A 21853-nucleotide genomic window follows, 5' to 3' on the forward strand; every position below is an offset into this window, starting at 1 on the left:
AAGATGTGATAATCTGACCTTTCTCATATATTCGTAGCATAACATGCCGATTTAAACATTTTATTGAGATCATATGCCTGCGCTTTCTAGCGTTCACGAGACTACGAATGTCTCTATTTCCTTTGCGGTATCCAACAGGAAATGTCAGGGCAAGATCAACTTGACCTCAAGCTCATTTTCGGCGTCTGAGCTGAGAAGGGTGGAACGTCGTTTGGCGAAGTCCCTCTCAGTCTCTCTAATTCTTGGAAGTCGCTCAAACTTTCCTCTGGGAACGGAAATCAAGTGAATCCTGATCTGTCGTGTTGGGTAACAACCTGATAACGTGTATGTAGACACGCCAAGTGCTGACATTTTCTCCCACGCACGGGTAAAGTTAACATGTCTTTATTAGCTAATTTTGTGGCTAGACAGGTGCAAAAACTACAAGCAGTCAGCGTTATTGCTTATGACTTTACTCCCACCAGTACGTCTGACTTGTGTGATTTGCTGTTTTCGAGTATTCTAACATGACTGGTTATTGCTGGTTCAATGGAAGTTTCATAAGAGGTTAACAGTTACTGTTACACATCTGACAGCAAATGTTGGTTTCGAAAACGAACTTGAGCTTGTTTTCCTAAAATCAAGAAAAATATTTTGTCCTGTTAGTTTTTGACAACTTGCAGCCACCCGCCCGCCACCCACCCCCCCAAAAAAACACACGGTCACATTTACGAATTTTCAGGAAATGAGATGAAAATCCAGCCAATTCAATACATAGGACAGTAATGCTGAAAATATAAAACCTTAAGATATATTCAACTTTCCCAACCGTATTGTACTTGTACTTCGTACTTTTCTACACACGATTTCGGGCGTCGTTTCCAGGTATCGTACATCATTATCCAATTTCCACGTCCAGCACACGCCCTCATCACATTACAGGTGTCACCGTTAGCTGCAGCCTGGGTGACACCTGTGAAGCCTTCTACGTGACCTTTAACCCGCCATGCCCCGAGATGTCAAGAAAACCTCTTACCTCTCTGTCCTCACCCCTTTACGGCGCAATCACCATAAATAGTGTAACAGTACGGGAGGTCAGGAGGGGAAGCACCCGCACACGAACCGGTCGTTAGAGTAGCGATAAACACAACTGAGCTTTGAAGGGAACTAGACGGCCCGCTAACCCCTGGATTGACACACTGCCCTGTGGTGACACCACACCATTAAATATCCCCTCACTCAGACACGTTATAGCTTCATGCCGGCAAAACAAGCTCAAGACACATAGAGCAGCTGAGGGCAGCCTTGCTTGGTACACACCAACGGGCCAGTCTTAGGTAGAATACACTGAAATTTCTTCATTTTATATGATGACATCGAATGGGAACCCCAAAACTGATGCGAGCGTGCGAATAAAAATATTTGTCTAAAAACGTTGCCTTCAGTATGAAGTGGTCAGGAAGGATGAACAAATCACACACGGAGTATGGCATACCGAACAGTAGATTTTTTATTTTTGTTGTTTCACACCTTCTTCTTTGACTTTGGAATTACCTTTGGCATTCTATGACATAAGTATCCATTTTCCGATATTTTTGTCAATTTACAGCATACACATTTGCTCATTTTATGATTTACAGTATCTAGAGCTGTATATGATTTATAGAGTTGTACTTTTGGAAATTGACGAAAATTGATGCGCGCGTGGATGCCATCCATAATCAATATTCAAAAATCAACATAACCTAACAAACGAAATTGATATTTCAACTGACCAGATTCATCAACTTTTCCCCCTCCACAGATCTCCAGGGTGGAGAGTTCATCTTAGAGACGCCTGGGAAGTGTTGGAAGCTGTGTCCCCAGGGCAACAAGTGTTGTGACGTCACCGCCTCCTGCAGGTTAGACATTTCACAAGTAAAATGCGCAGCTATAAATTTTCTACCGATCTTTGAGAAGCAAAGACTAGTTTGGATTGCTGTTCCGTTTTACTTAGTCCGCATCATTTTATATCGGTGCGGACGCAGAGGTTCAGGTTAGAAATCTAACAAGTAAAATGCGAAGCTGTATATTTTCTATGGATATTTGAGAAGCAAAGGCTGATTTGGATTGCTGTCCAGTTTTACTTAGTACAGATCATTTTATACTGGTGTGGACGCAGAAGTTCAGACTTTACGTTCGGAGGGGGAGTTCTTCTGGCAAACATGTTGTCAGACGCCTTCTGCAGGTTAGAAATCTCACCAGTAAAATGCGCGGCCATATATTTTCTGCCGATACCTTAGAAGCAAAGACTGCCCGTTTTATTTAGTACGCATCATTTTATATTGGTGTGGACGCAGAGGTTCAGACTTTACGTTCGGAGGGGGAGTTCTTCTGGCAAACATGTTGTCAGACGCCTTCCGGGACGGAGTGATGGATGGGGGAGGGACGTGACGTTCTGTCCGGAATGTCCTCACGTGAGATCTCGCGGGAGTTCGGGTCAGGGTGTCACCGCGATATTAAATGGTTAATCAGCCAGGGGAGAATATTGGAATTGTTGTTATGACGATGTTGTCTTTTTCCACAGGTGCGGCACGCACACGGGGCAGTACCAGTGTATATGTGAGGCGGGGTACTACGGAAACGGCGTTCATCACGACTGTCTAGGTATGCCAGGGGTCTAACCCGCATGTTTCCCCGAACAACCTGTACCTAACCCTGTCGTCTTAATAGTGATTGAGTAGTAACCTGTCTGACACAAGGGATCGGTTTTTGGCACAGATATTCACTTCAATTTGTCGGCCTTATTAAACTGTTTGTTACAATTTCCTCAATGATAAAACAGCTGGCTATGTCACATATATCTACATCAACTTTAATTGACATGTACTCAAAGAGAAAGACAACTCCGAAAAGGCATTATAGTTTTGGTTTTGACACGGTCCCAACTACCTCTACAAAACCATCGTTCTCGGAAAACTACATACAAACACACACACACCACCCAACCAATGTCCTCGAATCATTTGTAGACTCCGTGCTATGAGCGAATACTGTCGTTCATTACATGCAGGTACATACCGGAAAGTATCCAGTTGTATCAGGACCAAGGAGGTTATACAAGGAGGTTATATAACCTCCTTGATCAGGACCAAGGTTTTGTGTTATGCGGAAACATCTGTCATTATCATCTCCAAGCAGATTCTGTGTGGAAGATCGTAACATTTTCGAAGTCTGACTGCCTGATTTCTCCATGAAAGACCCTCAGCCCGGCAGTCAGGAACTGATGTTACGATCTTCCACCAAACATCTGCTTGGAGATTAGCGTCCTTGAAACTTCGATCACGGCATGAACTCAGACATCCGGAAGTTATCAACCTTTACTTTTAACGACTAGATGTAGACTGACGACTTTACTACTCTTAACTTCACTGCTACAAAAACAGTCGAGGGGGATTCCTATAGATAAGCTACCGTGCTGAACGGCGTCATGGAAAACTCTTTCCGTGACTAATCTTCGCGGGCTTCAATGCCAAATGTGTGAAAACAACGTTATCATTCAACAAGTATCATAACAAAAACAGGCCTTTACTATTATATCTTTTGGCATTCTCGACGTAGTCTATAAAGACCGTTGAAGCACTCAGCCTCCATTGTCATGACTATTATTGTTTTCTGCCATATGTCTCGCTTCCTTTAATTCATGATCAGCAGTGGTATGTTAACGTTATAGATACGAATAACGCCTCAAGAATGTACTTTCTAACGTTCTCCGCCAACATCTGTGTTGACGTAGTTTCTATATAGCAATACAAATTTTGTGAATCAAAATTGTTCAAGAAGATATTTTCTAAAATTGTGGGTATCAAGTATTGAGACGGTTAATCAAGGTACACGTAGACAATTTGAGCCCTTTGTTATGTTCTACGCGCACGGCCTTGTCAACACTATCTGGTACATACATTCCGTCTCGTGGACACCTCAAGGTTCCTTCTTCTTTCTTATCTCTATAGAATAGCATCCTTCGAGCAACAACGAGTCTTCGTATTTTTCCATTTGAGTGGCGGACAACATCAATTCACCGGAAAGTCCCCAGTGGCTAAACGTGCAACCACAGTGATAACCCGACGGTGTCGCGACGAACCCTCATTGATAAGAACGGTGATATTTATCGTTTTTGACTTACAGGTTCGCCAGTTCAAAGTGTTCCCGACCTTTATCACACTTCCATCGTCATTAGCTATCAGTGGTCTCTCCTTTTATATATATAAATACTCCCTACCATGTTCTTTTTGTCTGTAGAAAATCCTGGATCGTCTTAGTTTTGTAATAACTCCACCATGTTTTTATTAAGATCATGTTTTAGAAGCTGCAACACTCGGCATACTGCTGGCCAGTTGAAGCTTTCTCAGCAGCATTTCTACAGGTTACAAAAGAGCTTGCCATATGACCCAAATCCGTCAACATATGTGTCATAATCACGCCTACACGCGCCTTCTGTCTTATCGAAGATTTGTATGAAAACAGGTTGACGGTGTTTAACCGTTAGTTGATATTAGCACGTCCTACGGGACTACTTAACGGGCCACATTGCTTTCCGGTATTCGCTATTTTTAAGATAACATGTTTATGACAAGTGGTGAGGGCCCGTGCCAGACGGCGTTAAGTCGATGCCTTTTATAGATGTTTTGATAAGCGTAGACAAGGAACAACATACGCACTGGGAGAAAAGTGACGAGTCCCATAAGGGAGGTCTGTTATAAGAACAGTAAGGCCACATTACAGTATTAGGCTGCCTAAACTTATATTTGATTGATTTGATTGATTGATTGATATAATGGGAATCATGACAGAAAGAGCGTAACTGAGTTTTCGACCATGTAAAACTCACATTGGCATCGTTGGCCGGCCTCTAAAGTGTAAATGTAGCATTAACCAGGAAAAAGTATACGGCACCAAGACATGAATATAACCATAACACACATGATGTCTTCTAACCCTTCTTCACTGCCTTTAAAGAACATCAAAGCCCCTAACTTCTAGAGCCTACTGCAATCACAAACATTTGTTCTGTCCAAACATTTGTACAATTGACGAATCTGTTTTCCTACAACAAAATATAAAAACCCTAACCTGTAAATGTAATATACACCTCCATAATCCAAACATATCCCAAGAAATTTTTTTTTTATTTTGCCCTAAGGCCTAGAATTCAAACTGATGCGGTGTGTATGTGTGTGTGTGTACATGGTATATTTTGTTCGTAGTAGGTTATAACTTATACTAAAGAGATTGTACATCTGCGATGGTAAGAGGCACGTCGAACCCAAATGAAACCTCGCTGATGTACCAGGCTGTTGTATGTTCCTTCCAGCCTGCCCCGTGGGGACCTACAAGCCTGTAGCTGCACCTGGCGGGATCAACACCTGCCTCAAGTGTCCGGACCCGCACCACGTGACCCCGCTGGCAGCTACATCCACCCAGCAGTGCAGGTGCAAGGCCGGGTACCGGGACGATGGCGGGGGGCACTGCCAAGGTATGCCGGGAACGTGCTCTGTCGCCACACGACACCACTCCGCAGATATTACCGGCTATCAATCATAATTTCTCCGTCTACAAACGACGGAACAGAATACTTAACAGGCAACAATGTCTACGCTAAATTTCCAAACCGGGGTCCGACTGGGCAGCTTTCGGGAACCAAAAGTATGGTATGAAAGACACCAAACTACATAAGACGTAAAGAGAATAGTTGCGGGCATTATTTGTGTATATCTTTACGTATACAATTCTATTTTTCGTTTCCACAGACAATCTAGCGGAGTCCCGGTTTGGAAATGTGACATTAGCCTAACAGCAATGTAAGGTCGTATCTTTATTCAGACTTCAATCCCTCCTATATCAAACCAGTCCTTGTATAACTACAAGTAGACATGGTGACTCTCTTAACAACCACTTGATATCATACCTTTGTCAACCGTCAATTTCAGTCTCAAATGTTACGTCAACAAGATTGCGGAGACTGCGTGTTGGCAGACCTGGCGACACGAGTTGTCCCTTGTCTGTTGTCTATAGTGTTTTGTGGGTTTGAGTGGCGTGCCAATTCTGGTGTAAGTTAGCGACCCATGTCGACCTATGAAGTGTTTTTCTCCACAGTTGCAGGTGTCAGTCTGCCGATGTTTTTAGAAGCATCAGGGCTTGGCAAGTTGAAAACGTTTGACTTTTAAAATATCCCCGAAACATCAACAAAGCTGGATTGATACAGTTACGTAAATTGGTTTATATAATATTTCAATTTGCTGTGCAACAATCTCATCAGCTGTACATTTTACAACTGCTACTCGGGATATAACGGAAAACTTTCCTTATCAAGTTAGGCAAACGTCACGTTTGCTATGTATGTGGAAACGAAAATAGAAATGTATACGTAGAAATATACACAAATAATACCCACGATTATTCTCTTAACGAACGTCTTGTGTAGTTTGGTGCCTTTTGTATAATGCTTTTCGTTCCGCTTTGGAAATGTTATGAGTAACTTATGAAGTAGGCCTAAGGCTTAGGTCACATTTCCAAACCGGGGCCCGACCGGGCAGCTTTCGGGAACGAAAAATATGATATCAAAGACATCAAAATACACAAAATGTCAAAATAAGATACATGGGGTGATGTGTGTATATGTCTAGGTATACATTTTGATTTTTGTTTCTTAAAACATGCCGGCCGGCCCCGGTTTGGAAATAAAACCTAAGCCTAAGGCTAGCGTCACATTTCCACAAAGAGGCCCGGCCAGGCAGTTTTGCGGAACGAAAAGTACGATATAAAAGACAGCACAAAACGGACAAAAAAAATATTCAGCTGCATGCCTTTTGCATAAATGTTGACATAAACTTTAATTTTTCGTTCCTGCTGCAGTACAAACAGCACGGCCGGGCTCAGGGTTGGAATTCTGACTTATGCCTTACTGGAAATGTTTCGTACATCCGGTGATTACCATGTTATGTGTTTCCGACACACAGTGGTTACATGTCCTGCACTATCACCTCCTGAACGTGGCTACTTCGTGCAGGACACCTGTAATAACGTGTTTAACTCGGCCTGTGCTGTACGGTGTGACCCCGGGTACGACCTGCTGGGAGACAACCTCAGGCTGTGCACCAAGGACGGGGAGTGGACCGGGTCTCCCGCCAAATGTGTCGGTAAGTTGATGCAGAGGTCATATAGTTCCCGGCTGTTTTTTTTTGACGACTTGGCGTCTTTTTAGACATTTATAGCGGGCTTTCTTCTTATCAGCCGGATCAACGCAGACAAATTAGAAACCCCGATAAAAACACCTAAACAAACACCAGCCGGAGCCAAACCTCTGCTTGGAGAGCATCGGTAGGTGTTAGTCTGCCTCTGGAAGTCCAACCTTGTTCGCTTTGTTCCGCTCCCGAAGGTCGCTAACGCCGGCTAGTAGGTATACCCACTCAATAACCCCCGTACTGGGTGCGGGCAGTACAGTCTGACGATGCAGGTTGATCTATAAGATATTTCTGTTTCTTGCTTGGCTTTTACTGGCGTGGGTCAAGCCTTTCTTTTGCCATCCTCTTTGATTGGTAGCGCATGCAGAAGCTACATGGCTCTGAGACTGCCTTCTCATTTTTCAGCATCACTTTGTATCCTTCAAAAGTATGAAAGATCATGAAATGCAGCCATGAATTTTCATTTTAACATTTCATATTGGTTTACGAATGCTCTTGATATTGACAAAGTTAGCTTTAGCCTTCGCAACACTTCGTTACTACTTCTTCGCTGGAGGAAACAACAGAGTTGTTCGACCGAAGTTTTGGAAACCTCCCTAGTCGACATAATGGTTCGGTCCAGCATGGCTCGATACAAAATGGCGGCGAATGGAATTTAGCTGAGGAACAAAACTTTTGGACGGCAAGTTTGTTCTCATTTTGGTAGGTTCAGTCTATCTGATAGTCAGGAATAAAGGAACAAGGTATGAAGCACATAATGTGACACATTTTTGTGAGGCATTTTGTTTGCATTTCCATGAATTAACTCGTAATTGTTGCATGTCCCGTTTCGGAATGTACAGCTAACTTTCTTTAGAAGTGGTCATCTTATTTCGAGACCAAGTTGCCAACATAGGCACCGTGACGCATAGATATATCCCCCCCCCCCACCACTTGGCTTGCAAAGCTGCATATTTTGTGCATGTGTTGTGATCAAGGTCCGCCCTTGGAGCTAGAACAAACTCATGGTCCCGAGGGGGTTGCAACTATGCAAGTATGGCAGCGGACAGTTGCTTTTCTTGACATAACTTTATTTTCAGGTTACACATATGTTACAATGCAATTACAGCGGAGCATAGGTTTAAAATAGAATGGCTATGCAACGTATAAACACGTGTTTCAATCAGGACAAATTAGAAGGTACAGAAGCTTATCTATAAACCCACCTTTATAGACTTCATCTGGCCACAGACATACTTTTATGGTAGAGGTGGCTCTCTCACCTGGAATTACCTTTGACCCCTGGTCAAACAGGTCACCTGCCTGATTCTTCAACAAATGTCTCATGCCCAACTTGTTAAACTTGGGAACTTTCCCCGAATTTTCACCACAAATTACACACAACGCTAAAAAAAGTTTTGCCCTTACCTCATTCAACACAAAAGATCACAAAACTAAGAAAAAAATTCCCAGGATAAAATCCTTTCTGCTCATAATCATAATCTTTGAACGTCTTCATTGATTCTAAAGATTCTATCCATTGTTATATTTCAGCCATACCATAGGTATGGTGAAATATATTGTATTCGTAATGTTTCTTTCTTTCTTTCTTTCTTTCTTTCTTTCTTTCTCCTGTCAAATCTTCGGAACACGGTATCTCCGTTGTTCCTGAACCGATTGACTTGAAATTTGGCACAAGGGTAGAGTGGGCTAATACCCTCAGACGTTTTTTTCATTTTTTTCATATCTGCCTTTAAAATGATTTTATTAAGGTTTTTTGGTCATCTTAAGACCAAAACTGTATATTTGGGCCCCCTGTACCCTGGTATTATAACCGAATGAGCTGAAATTTGGCACAGATGTGCCTTGATAATTCCCCCATATAAATTCAATACCACTTTTGGTGTACAGTATAACGAAATGCTTATTTTTGCGATTTTTTGGTCATTTTTTGACCAAAAAAGGACACTTTTGGCTCCTGTACCTTGGTTTTAGAACCGGATGACCTGAAATTTAGTATAGGAGTGCCCTAGACATATGCGCACATGGATTCATTAACAGTTGAGGCATACAGTACAACAAAATGCTTAATTTTGCGATTATTTGGTCATTTTATGACCAAAAAGGACACTTTTGGCTCTTGTGCTCTGGTTTTAAAACCAATTGACCTACATTTTGGTAAAATGGTGCACTAGATATTCATTCAAATGACACATGTATAATTTTTGTCATAGACTACGTCAAAATGATCTATTTGGGGATTTTTTTGTCATTTTCCAATAGCCAGAGGGGTCAATGACCGTAAGGTCGTTGACCCCAGCTGCAGATTGCACCTACTGGCATATATGTCTATTTAATCTAATTAGATAGGTAACCAATCACTTAGCCTGAATCTATATCCTAAAGAGGGGGGGTGACAGCCAATCAGCGAGCCCGGTGTTATCTGGAAGAGTCCATTCTTACACGGAGGGGTTCATTTTTTTAAAAATTCATCCTAGGACTGGTGAAGTCTTTCAGTGGGTGTATTTTTGGACAGGTCTATTTTGCAGTTTCACAGAAGGTGTGCTGGAAGAGTCTATTCTCGCACGGAGGGGGGATTTTTTTTAAATTCATATTTTGGACTTTGTTGACTTCTAGTTTGTCAAAGTCTTTCAGTAGGGTTATTTTTGGACTGGTCTAATTTGAAATTTTAAATGGGTGTGCTGGAAGAGTCCATTCTTGCATGGAGGGGGGCTTTTTTTAAATCCATTGGCTTTTTTTAAAATCCATTTTTTGGACTTCAGTGATTATGTCAAAGTCCTATTTTAGCGGATGTATTTTTGGACTGCTCTACTTTACATGGAAGAGTCCATTTTTTGCACACCGAAGGGGGATTTTTTTTCAAATTCAGTTTGGACAGGTGATGATTCAAAATTCAATTTTTAGCGGAAGTGTTTTTAGACTGGTCTATTATACCTTTTCATGCACTGGAACCTTTTTTTTGCTAAATTCAATTTTGGATTTGGTTTCTTATTCAAAAGGCCAAGGTTTCAGTGGGAGTATTTCTGGACTGGTCTATTGTGTAAATTCACATAGGGTGCACTGGAGTCCATTCTTGAACTGGGGAATTTTGTAAGATTCATTTTTGGGGTAAACCGTCATTAGTAAAAGTGATTTTTCAAATGGGTGATTTTGAAATAGTCTATTGTTGCATGGGGAGGGAGATGGCTGAAATATGCTGTATTTGCTCTCAAGCAAATGTCGGCCTTTCTAGTTCATTTCCTGTTTTCCCCAAGTGTAATTGAATTCAGATTGATCAATAACTTGAATAAGATAAATTGATCAATCAATTAGAGAAACTCAACATAACTAGAATTTCTTCAAGCTTGTAAATCATTACAATTTGTAACATACACATGATTGTCACATAGAACTAGCTCTGATGTAGATAGTCTTAGATGTAAAGATGCCAGCCATACTTTATCAGTTGGTGAAGAACAAATAGATTTGCATAGCTGCCTTCCTTGTTTGCCGTTCTCAGTACGGAAGTGCAAACCTCTGCTGCCACCGCGCCATGGCACCATCTTCTGTGACCGAGATGACTACACGTTTGAGACAGTTTGTAAGTTCACCTGTGCCCCTGGACACAAGCTGGTTGGGTCCCACAAGAGAAGATGTCTGGCCATTGCCCACTGGGATGGCGTCCCTGCAGAATGTGGAGGTATGTTTTCTCATCTGAAATTTTTTTGTGTACGGTGCAACCTGACTTTCTGAACAACTCTTGCACTGTGGTACACCAAACTACTTTTAGGAATGAACTAACAGCAACACAAAAGAAACCAGGCTTACCTTTTTATTTCAAATTTTTTTGTCCAAACACTTTTTAAAGTAACATTTTTTTACACTTCAAGAATAAAGCATCTGAGTCCTTTTCAATTTCGTTGTGATTTTTGCATTTTGCCGCCTTAGCGGCAAAATGCTCTGAGGCCAGAATAGTGGCCGTTGTGATGAACGCACCTGTTCAATACTGTAATTCCTGATTTTTTTCACTGTAATGTTATGTTCACTGTTTTCACGGTGACGACTGTAACGTGAACTTATCATTACCGATAAAAAATAATTCACAGACATTTTTCATGTGCACTTGCCTCGACAGTGAACATCTAGTTCCGAGAACAAGTTCAATTTTCTCAGACCGTGAAAATTTGGTACCGTGAAGATAAAGTGATTTACAGTATCTGCTAAGAATTTGTATACTTCTTAAAAGCTCTGTCATGAGTCATTGTTTGTGGTCCGTAATTGCCCCTGATATTTCATTGAATTTAATAAATGAAGTATGATATTCCTTAGATTGGTGCAGCATATCATCAAATAATTGCTTTAACATTTAACCATGCATTAGCAATTCATAAAGATGAAATGTTTTCCAAATAAATCGAATATATATACATAACACTTACATATAGCGTCCCAGAGGCCCTTGCGAATATTCATAATTTGATCCGCGAAAACCCTCTGCAGTACGGCGATCCGTAAATTTCCTACCATCTTCCCACACCCGCGGTACAAAAACTATCCGGTTCTAGAGGTAAAGTTACCCATGAAAATAAAGGATATAAGTTTCTTTTTCTTGTGATGTGTTTATTTTGCTTGTAAATTTTTAAAATGCCAGAAATTCGCCGGTGTAAGCGGGGAGGTCGGGTCTTCGGATCCTGCTTCCACACTTTCGGGAACCCCCACTTTACTGCGCTTGCGCTTCGCCGTCTTAGACCGCAGTAGAATGAATGTTGAAAGAGCACATTTCAAGCTTTAAAATGATGCCTGGAACATGAGGAAAAATTAATTTTTCGGGGGATAAAAGTCAACTTGAAAGGATTTGTCGATCTTTAATGATAAAAATCACCGAACGAATTTTATTCTTTCTTGTTTGCATTTCTATCCATAGTAGTACTAGTCGCCATTGTGATGGAGTGATGTTGAGATGAACGGACCTGTTCAATTCATGCCAAACATTTCTATACCTGTTAAAACGGGCATTTTTTCAACAAGTTCGCACTGGCGCAGTGGTTAAAGTTTACGCATTCTAAACCAATGCACCCGGTTCGAATCCGGGGAGGTAGATTTTTTTTTTTCTTTTTTACACCATTAAAATACTAATTTTTACATCCATTTGGCCACACCAATTTATTTCTTTGGTTAACGGATTCGCCGCTTCGTTTTTTTGCCGAATAGAAATAAAAATAAAAAAAAAACAACTTAAAAATGCCCCGCAACAGAGCTCACTCAAAAACAGGCAGTGTAGTGAAATTTGCTGCAGTTCACGCAAATTTTAACAGGTGGCGTCTAGATCTAGATTCAGGCACATATGTGAATCTCTCCATGCGCCAATATCAGGTTTAGTTACTCTGTTCTATTCATATGACATTCTAATAACTAGAAAAAAACGTTCACACACGCAAACATTGGCAAAATGCCAGCTTTTTTAAAAGCACTTGTTTTTAATGTACCAAGTTGGTTTCCTATGTAAAATCTGTCATGAGAATATGGCAAACATTAAATGCACACATGTATGCTATCCATTACCAGTATTAACTGTTGGTCATGACAATTTTCCTGCCAGTGATCACCTGCCCAAGGCTGTCTGCCCCTGCCCATGGGTTCCTCCAACCCAAGAACCCCTGTACAAAGAAGAAGGTACCTTATGGAGCATCCTGTCAGTACAGCTGTGAAGATGGGTTCCAACTGGAAGGAATTTCAGACACTACCTGTAACAACACTGGGGAATGGAATAACCTAACAGAGGAACCAACTTGCAAAGGTATGTGTCTATCACTGGTCTTGTTTTCAGTTTTGAGAATGATATAGTGTTACGGGCTTACTTGGAGTTAAAATTTTACAAATAATCATTGTGGTCAAAGCCATTATTTTACATTATTTGTGGTATGATGATTGTCTGCAGAGTCCAAAAACTTTATGATGTATCTAAGCCAGTTTACTTCATGGCAGGAATACTGCAAGAAGAGTAAGTATCTCACAGACTGTGTCTGTGAGATACTTACTGTGGGATTGCTGATATTTAATGCTAAACAAGTTTAGCTTTGTCACATTTACTATAGTCCTTGCAGATATTCTCAATGCACAGAGTATACAAAACATCTTTCACTATAGGCATTTCTCTTTGGACATAGTTTGCCACTTGTTTTATACCCTCCTCCCCTTCCAATCTTGTCTGTAACTGTAAGACGTAACATGGCCACCTTGCTTATCTTAAGTTGACAAATAGTGCTGCCACTTTGTGACCCTCTCCTGTATCTAACTAGTTACAATTGACAGGTCATGTCCTAGCGCAGCGACCTGCTAAGTGATAGAGTTGAAAAGTGGATGTTACAGTTACACACATGATGATAAGCTGACGCCTAGTGCAGACTTTTTGACAGCTTTATTTTACAGCCGGAGGTTGAACTGTGATCAGCGAATAAAGACATGTCTGGTACTATCATCATGAGTGTTTAGATAAAAGGCATTGCGTAAAACACACATTGTAACAAAACTTTTTTGCATGAGTTCAAAAAATTTGAAGACTGTGTCCTGTGCAACCGGTGAGTTTCCAAAGCTGATTATTGTTTTTTCTGGAAATGGATTCTCAAGACTTAATATTATGAAAGGCTTTACACTTAATAAAGGATGTAAATCACTAGAGTTATGACTGTACTGTTACTGTGTCTTATTTCTTGGTATTGTGTGTTCCATTTCATGAACATGCAAATATGATACAACCTTTGATTTGTTATTCAGGATGACAACACTTGGTTGGACTATCATGTAGACTTTAAAGAAAATTGATCATCTGTATCTGAAAGCATGTTTTACTGTTTGAATGTTCTGGACTTCTTGCGCGCTTGTCAGGACAATGGGGTACAACACTAGGATGTGTTGATACAGAGTGCTGCTGTGTCTCCACTAACACCACCAGACTGTTTGTGATGACAACAAAGTGAGATTTACCATCAGGGCATTTAACCCTTCTCTTGCCCTGTCTGTGTGTGGGCCTTGTTGTCTCAGCCTGTGCTACTGTAGGTTGTCTCCTTTTCAGCTGGTATAATGGGGTCTGCAAGGGTAGTGCATTACAAATTCCTCTCACTTTTAGTGCTTGTTAGAGTAGACTAAAAAAGGATACTGTGTAAACTTTATTATCTGCAGGTTTTAGAATCCTATTTCTGTGCAAAAAGCTTATCATAGCTATTTGAAGGTAGCACGTCATGCAGTACAGCTGAACTCCTTGTGTTTTACATGGACAAAATTTATTGTTCTCAGATAAGGTCTAAATAAACTTCTGTCTGCAGACATTACCACAAACAGCAGGACTTGTACCATCTCCGCAGGGAAAGTCTGTTTTCACTGACAGGTCAAGTGACCTGATGGTGTTTAGATCCCCACAGCTAGAGTTTGGGTATTGGTATACCGCATGAACCATACAGTTTACATTAAAACATATAAGAGAACCTCCTTATAGAAGCTCCTTCACCTGCTCATTGACCTGATAGGGAAGTGTTTGCTAATGAACTGTTTAATTTACCTTTATCTATAAACTAACTTGTAATCTTTTCAAAGTGTTATGAACCTGGCATGAAAGACTGATATTACCATAATTGTTTATCATTATAGAGTTGTACCTTCTGTTTTGTTTCCTTCAAAGCTTTTAAAAGAATTGTAGTGTTTCTTCCATCAGTATTCATTGTGCAAGAACAAGCGTTGATAATGCTTTGCAACTGGATGTCAAGACTGGACATACACAAAAATATATACAAGCAAACCACTATAATGTACATCATTCAACATGCTGTTTTAATGGTAAATGTATGTTTGAATGTTGGTTGGGCTGTTCCATCTATCTAGACATCACCGCTCCCAGCATCACCTGCCCTGATGACATCATCATGGAGGCAGCAGAGGGGGAGAACAGTGCCAATGTCACCTGGGCAGTCGCTGTTGCCACGGACAACGCAGACAACGACGTGCCAATCACTGTCGTCCCCACGGTCTGGCCTCCGCGACTGTTCTCCATAGGAGTGGTGAACGTGACATACTCAGCACGGGACAAGTCTGGCAATGTGGCACACTGCACCTTCACCATCACTGTCAAAGGTAAAAGGTACAACTAGCCAGCCTATGGGGGTGAGAAAATAAATGGCAAAATCTTCAGTTATATAACTCTTAATAACATTTCATCTAGCATCCAATTTTTGCTTTTGAGCAAATACATGTGTACAGTTAGTGAGCTCTTCAAGAATGCTAGTACTACTACTACTACTAGTATTCAAAACCAGTACAAACTTTGTTCTCTTCCTGGAATATGTTTTGATCCTTTGGTTTTGATATAAACTTTGGTGTGGTTCACTAATTGCCATTTCAACAAGGAAAAACTAATGACCACAGGTATATCTATTCCAACAATTATATAACTTTTATCTTAACTTTCACCTTATTACGGGTGTTGTGACTCGAGATGGCAAGCTTCCTGAGATGATTATGATTCATAAGTTAAAGACTGATTTTTTTTCCACAGACACCCAGCCCCCTGTGATTGACAAGTGTCGGTCTCCCCCACCATTCCTGTCCAAGACTGGGATGGCCAATGTGAGCTGGGAGGAGCCTCAGTTCTCTGATAACTCAGGGGAGCATTTGAAGATGTTACGCAGCCATGAGCCAGGACTGTTTCCCTGGGGAACTTCAATTGTCAACTACACGGCGGTGGACACTGCTGGGAACAGCAAGAGCTGCAACATCATTGTTCATGTACAACGTAAGGAAGAAACTCCTTAGTTCACTTTTCTTTGCTTTGAAGTTTGTATCCTTTGAAATGTATTGAACTGTTAATTGAGATATTGCAGACAATGTCAGTTCTGTGTAGTTCTATTTTGGCTTTATAAATGTATGCAACTGAATCATGCAATAAAAGTAGACTGTGAAAGAAAGTTTAAAATTGTATAATATATAAAATACAAGCCCTTTTGCAGTGTTTTTTTTTGGTCAGAATATTACATGTTGTTTGATGCTTGTTTGAATTATGAAATGTAGCATTTTGAATTTAATGAGAAGTCTTCTCAAGCCATCCTTTATTTTAGGATATCATACTGATTTTCCAACAAAAATATTTCCAGAACATGTGTGTGATGTACCAGACGACCCCCTGTACGGTGCGAGCGACTGTAACACCATGGAGCGGGGCATCAACTGTACCCTGCACTGCTCCAACAGCCACGGGTTTGCCATCCAGCCTGAGAACTTCTACTACTGCACGCTGGAGGGAAACTGGCTCCCTACAGAACACCACAAGCCTTGGTGGCCTGACTGCTCAAGTAGGTGAATACAAACCTCACTGTTTTGTACAAACATAGAAGAGACTGTAGTTTCCGTAACACTGGCTATACTGATACAAGTACAGGATACTTGAAATCGATACCGGTATAGTTCCTTGCATACTAATGTACATAATGCATGTATGTCATACTGCAGTTCTGTCAATCTGATTGCTGAAATGTTGTTCTTCCTGCAGGTAAAAAGTTGGCAAATGATGCCTTGAAGCACATACAGATGCATTACGAGTCCAGCCTGTGGTGCAACAGCCCAACCTTCCTGGACTCTGTGAAAGAAAGTGTCAGTGCCATGGTGACAAACAAGGTGGGTACAAAGAGGGGTTGGTTGGGAAGTACATTGTATTTCTTCCACCCTTTCATTATTACCTCCATGAAATGTCATGGAGGTTATATTTTACCCCGCGTTTGTGTGTGTGTTTGTGTGTGTGTGTGTGTGTGTGTGTGTAAACAAAATAACTCAAGAACGGCTAGGTGGATTGGTTTCATACTTGGTGTGTTGGTAGTGTGTGATGAAAGCTGGAAATGATTAGATTTTGGGCCCCCTAGCGGCTCCCCTTGGTACTGCAGTGCAACTTCCGGTTTTGCTATCTCTGTGTTCTGAACAAGCTATGGCCACGATTTTTGAGTATTAGATAGCTCTTGTGCTCAGGAAGAAATGACATAAGTTTGGTCCCCCTAGCGTCTAATTTTGGGATAGCAGGGGCATTTTTGTCAAAAACTTCTGAAGACGATAACTCAAGAAGGGAACAACGAATTTTCATGATTTTTGGTATGTAGGTACCTTAGACAATGTTGTACAAGATAAGATACTAATTATGCAAAATTGGAGTACATTTGCATAATTAATGAGAATATTATATCATAGCAGTTTTTTCAATGTATCTCTTGTTCCAGACATGCTATGGTCTTGACATTTAGGTGGTAGATAGCTTTTAGTGCCATGACCAAGTGGAGCAAGTTTCAGCCCCCTAACATTTAATTGTGGAACTGCAGGGGCGTTTTTGTCAAGACACTCCAAAGCGGATAACTGCAGAAAGGATTGACAGATTGGCATCATATTAGGCATGCGGGTACCTTAGACAAAGATGTTCATAATGATATACATGTTATGCAAATGAGGACTTAATTTGCATAATTAATGAGGAAATTGTATAATTCCATTGTTTTCAATAACTGGACTTCAATAAATGTAACACATGTTGATTATGATAGGTGGAGTATAAGCAGATACAAAATATGGGAATGAGGAGCTTATTTGCATAATTTATGTAAAAATTGCAAAACCGCTTTATGATTGATAATGGGAATTTTATGATTGTGACATGTGTACGTTAGTCAATGATGAACAACACCATGCATAAATTATGTCTATGTGTTAGTCAATTTCATTAAATTTAGGAAAGCTCTAAATTTTCATGGAGGTATGAGGTCGCCGAACTCTAGTTCTAAATACAATCTTCCTTGCATTTGAATTTCCTTTAATGCTCCCTTCTGTTCAGAAAGTCCCACTTTGCCCCATGTTTAAGGAAACTTACTGATGTGACGTACATACATACTAACCATGTCCTTGGTGCTGAAAAGCCTTCCCTTGAACTTAGTGTTGATATACAGTATAACAGTAACTCCCTTTGGGGATTTTTTGGGAACCTGGATTCTTTTGATCGTTTGACATATTGATGGGGCCCTGAAATGGTGTTTTCTACTGAAATATTTCTTTTTACATGCATCATCATTAACATCAAAGTTATGAACATATGAGTGACTTGTATCAACATCTTGACACCAACTGTTGTCCACAACTGTTACTGTTTGATAACTTGATGTACTAAGATCCCATATTTTAAGTATAATTTAAAATCTTTGGTAATTAATGGGCTTTCTTATTTTTCCCATCCACAGATGTCAGACTACTGTGGAAATGACATTGAGTGTCAGCTGAGGCACGTGTCATCACGGTGTGTGCAAATCAACTATGGAGAAGCCAACTGGAAACAGGTCCTGTCAGGAAGTGAAGGTAAAATGTTTGTTCCACACTGATTTCTTCTCTCATTAGCAACTCTGTTGTCACAAATGATTGTTTTCTTATTTTGCGATATGTTTTTTTTTTATTTTGCGATATGAGACAAGTTTTTGTAATTTGAGTATCATTTGCTAGTTTTTCTTTATTATTTCATTTGTACTGATTTCATTTATTGTAAATGTCTAGGCCCCCCAGGCCAACGTTGAAAAATGCTGATTGAAGGCAATTTGTATCCCCTGGTTAAATAAATAAACAAATAAACAAACAAACAAAATGTTGCAACTTGGAAATAGAACAACTGACAAACCATGATACTTTTCATTTTTCAGAACCTCAGTACTCTGATGTGATGTTCCACCCTGCGACAAACCTAAAGATGGGCAAAAGAAATAAAAGAAACCTGTTAAGCCACCTCAGGAAAAAGCATCTGGGCAGGAAACAAACTGACTTTGCACAGCAAACAAGGAGACATTTAGAGCATCAACTTAAGAGTTTACAAAATAATGAAAAGAGAGGGAAACGAGACCGTGGACATGAGGAAACCCAGGAAATCTATGGCAAGTGGACCAGAAAGACTTCTACCAGTGAGTTTCCCACGTTGGATAGTATATTCAGTGGTTCCTACAGGACCTCAGCTCGCAGAGAGGACGTCAGAAGGGATGTGGAGAAAAATGGGCAATACCAAGGATCCTTGTCTGAAGAGATTGAGGCTGCAACTGACGATCCTGAGGACCAGATAGGGGTACCATCCTACAGGTTGGTGGGATGCATATTGTGTCATGATGCTGACATTTGTGACTGCCTTTCACTGTGTCATATATTATGTATGAAAATTGTTTGAAGTTATTCCACTATCAAACTGCAAGGATGGTATGACAGAAATTTCCAAGATCATCACGGGCTTGTAGAATTGGAGACTCTGAACATGTTGGATTACAGGTATTGGTTGCATTTCCGGTAGTGCTGAATATATACTTGCCCTTAAACTCCATATATTGTATTTTTCCTTTCTGAAGGAGGATATCCTCTATTCAGCTGGGGTTGAATGACCTGAGAAGCCGGATACCTGAAGCTCCAGACTGGGAGGGCACTGGTATCTATGACAAGAACAACCTGGTCTCATACCAGGTACAGGTAGAATTAGAACTCACAGGTGAGACCATCTTCTCATCTTGATGTAAGCTTGCCACATAAGATACAGTAAGAATCAAAAACTGTTTTTTTTCTCTTTGAAAAATATGTTACCTTTTATGAAATGTAGTTTTTTTGTATATGGTGGTGTGTAAAGAACTCCATGGTAGTATGATCTACTAGACCAAGGAGATTTTCAACCTCCTTGACTAGACTAATGACCTAGGTGTATTTATGCATTTGATAAAATGTTACTGACGAACAAATCATAGCCTAGTTGGGCCTTGGTAGACCTGACAGTTGAGACTAGACGATATCCTTGCTTCAGGTCATGCCACACCTCCCCCTGACAGCACCACAGAGGAGCAGCAACAGCTACAGAAGGAGCTGCTGAACACCCTGGACGATGTGCCTACTCACATGACCACAGATGGGGCAGAGGGGGCGCTGGACATCGATGTAGATGGACATGACCTGAGACTGGACTTTAACGCCATCGACACTCAGCCGGCCTCCCTGTTCTGTCAGCCGGGGGCCGTCCTGAGGGGGGCCTTCTGTGGTAGGATTACTGACAGATTTTGTGTTGGTCACCAACTTTGAACCAGTATCAGAGCTAGACAATCAGAATGATATACTAGTAGTTTCTGTGCAGTCTAAAGTCAATGTCATTGCTGGATCAGAATATCCAGTTACTTGAAAAAGGAATTTTAAAAAAAATCCTCTCCTGTATCAACTCATGTACAAAGAAGCAAGAAGAAGTCTACTCTAATTGGATAGCTTAGTACAACAATTTTGTCTACTATGTGATTTGTCATTGATTGTTGTCTATACTCTCCTGTATATGTTTGTTAAGTCAGAACAAGAAAAAAAATAGATGACTAACTTGTACCTAACTCTACTGAGGCTTGAATGTACAATAAAGGCCTTTTGTTCATTTAATTTAAGTTTTGTTGTTACTAAATGAATGAACATATGAATGAAAACTACATTTTTGCATCAGACCTACTGTTCAAATGTTGCATTCTGTCTGTACAGTGAACTGTCCCCAGGGAACATTCTTTGATGTTCAGAGGGGGGAGTGTGCAGCCTGCCCTGTTGGTACGTACCAGGACCTGGAGGCACAGCTGCAGTGTGACATCTGTCCTAGCAAGACCTCCACAGCTACACAAGGGTCCAAAACTGTCAAGGACTGCAAGGGTTAGTGCACACGAGCAGTTGTGTAGTAAAATTCATGTTCTTATCTCTGCAAGTCTATCTGTTTTGGGGAAAAAATTATGTCTTGACCGTTTCTGTGAATTTATTACAACTAATTTTACATATTTATGTTTTCAAAAGGTTTTTGTTGGTACATTATTTTTATTACTTCTGGCAGCCAATCAGAAAGAAGAAGAGCAGTGACATCATCAAAAACCAAGTAGATTAATGCAGAAAGTTGTCTATGTTTGTGTACTTCAGAATGTGGACCTCTTATTTTCAGTCGCACACAATACTTAAGGGTATAGTATTGTGTGAGTAGCCCAACACAGGGCTAGAGGAAAAACATTCTGCATTTTGGAAAAAATGCTGCCTTTGAAAAAAACTAGTTGCTGTTGTTATTAAAGATTTTTTATTCTCTTAAGTTTTGTCACTTTTATCAAATTACGAACTTCTTCTGACTGCCTCCTCTCCCACAGCCAAGTGCAAACCTGGCAGTTTCTCCCCTGATGGGTTGGAGCAGTGCGAGACATGTCAGATTGGGTACTACCAGCCTGAGGAGGGCAGCAGCTCCTGTCTGTCCTGTGATGGGAACCACACCACAGCCAGGAGGGGCACACGCACAAGCAAGGACTGTGGAGGTCAGTTCTACTGGGCAAGAAAGGATTACGCCTTCATACTAGATTATGCAAGTTCCAGCAACTCTATGGCACTTGAAGCCTATGCAGTGGTTAAATTCATGTTTTTGTTTTTTGCAATGACCTCTCCACCACAATATTATCATAATGCAATGGGTACAGATTTTCTTTGAGTGGTGCACTCCAGGTGTCTACTGCAACCTGCCTCTTGTTACCATGAAATTAAGTGCCCTGGGATATAATTGAACTCAACATATTTTTCTCAATAATAGGGTTTCATGATTGTTGTATCAGGCTTGTTTCTTGCACACTCCCCCAGTTCAAGTTAAACAG

At 40.7% G+C, this 21853-nt stretch overlaps 2 protein-coding genes across 5 annotated transcripts in view; both read left to right on the forward strand.

The window, feature by feature from the left end:
- The window catches only part of LOC118431477 (sushi, von Willebrand factor type A, EGF and pentraxin domain-containing protein 1-like), a 19338-nt gene extending 5378 nt beyond the window's left edge, over nt 1–13960 (forward strand). The window contains exons 4-10 of the mRNA XM_035842717.1: nt 1784–1880; nt 2546–2625; nt 5333–5494; nt 6978–7157; nt 10702–10881; nt 12781–12978; nt 13956–13960. Of these exons, the coding sequence (XP_035698610.1) occupies nt 1784–1880; nt 2546–2625; nt 5333–5494; nt 6978–7157; nt 10702–10881; nt 12781–12978; nt 13956–13960 (902 nt within the window). The remainder of the gene's footprint in view (nt 1–1783; nt 1881–2545; nt 2626–5332; nt 5495–6977; nt 7158–10701; nt 10882–12780; nt 12979–13955) is intronic.
- Nucleotides 12789–21853, forward strand: part of LOC118432254 (sushi, von Willebrand factor type A, EGF and pentraxin domain-containing protein 1-like) — a 48393-nt gene continuing 39328 nt past the window's right edge. For 3 of the 4 annotated variants that reach the window (XM_035843785.1, XM_035843788.1, XM_035843789.1), the window contains exons 1-11: nt 12789–12978; nt 15057–15305; nt 15727–15963; nt 16322–16519; nt 16717–16841; nt 18437–18551; nt 18887–19313; nt 19574–19710; nt 20017–20247; nt 20724–20885; nt 21362–21523. In XM_035843785.1, coding sequence (XP_035699678.1) covers nt 15098–15305; nt 15727–15963; nt 16322–16519; nt 16717–16841; nt 18437–18551; nt 18887–19313; nt 19574–19710; nt 20017–20247; nt 20724–20885; nt 21362–21523 — 2002 coding nt within the window. In that variant the 5' untranslated portion in view covers nt 12789–12978; nt 15057–15097. Of the gene's footprint in view, nt 12979–15056; nt 15306–15726; nt 15964–16321; nt 16524–16716; nt 16842–18436; nt 18552–18886; nt 19314–19573; nt 19711–20016; nt 20248–20723; nt 20886–21361; nt 21524–21853 lie in introns of those variants that run through there. The other variant, XM_035843787.1, reaches the window with a different exon arrangement.

The sequence above is a fragment of the Branchiostoma floridae genome, chromosome 15, assembly GCF_000003815.2.
Source record: "Branchiostoma floridae strain S238N-H82 chromosome 15, Bfl_VNyyK, whole genome shotgun sequence".
NCBI classification, from domain to species: domain Eukaryota; kingdom Metazoa; phylum Chordata; class Leptocardii; order Amphioxiformes; family Branchiostomatidae; genus Branchiostoma; species Branchiostoma floridae.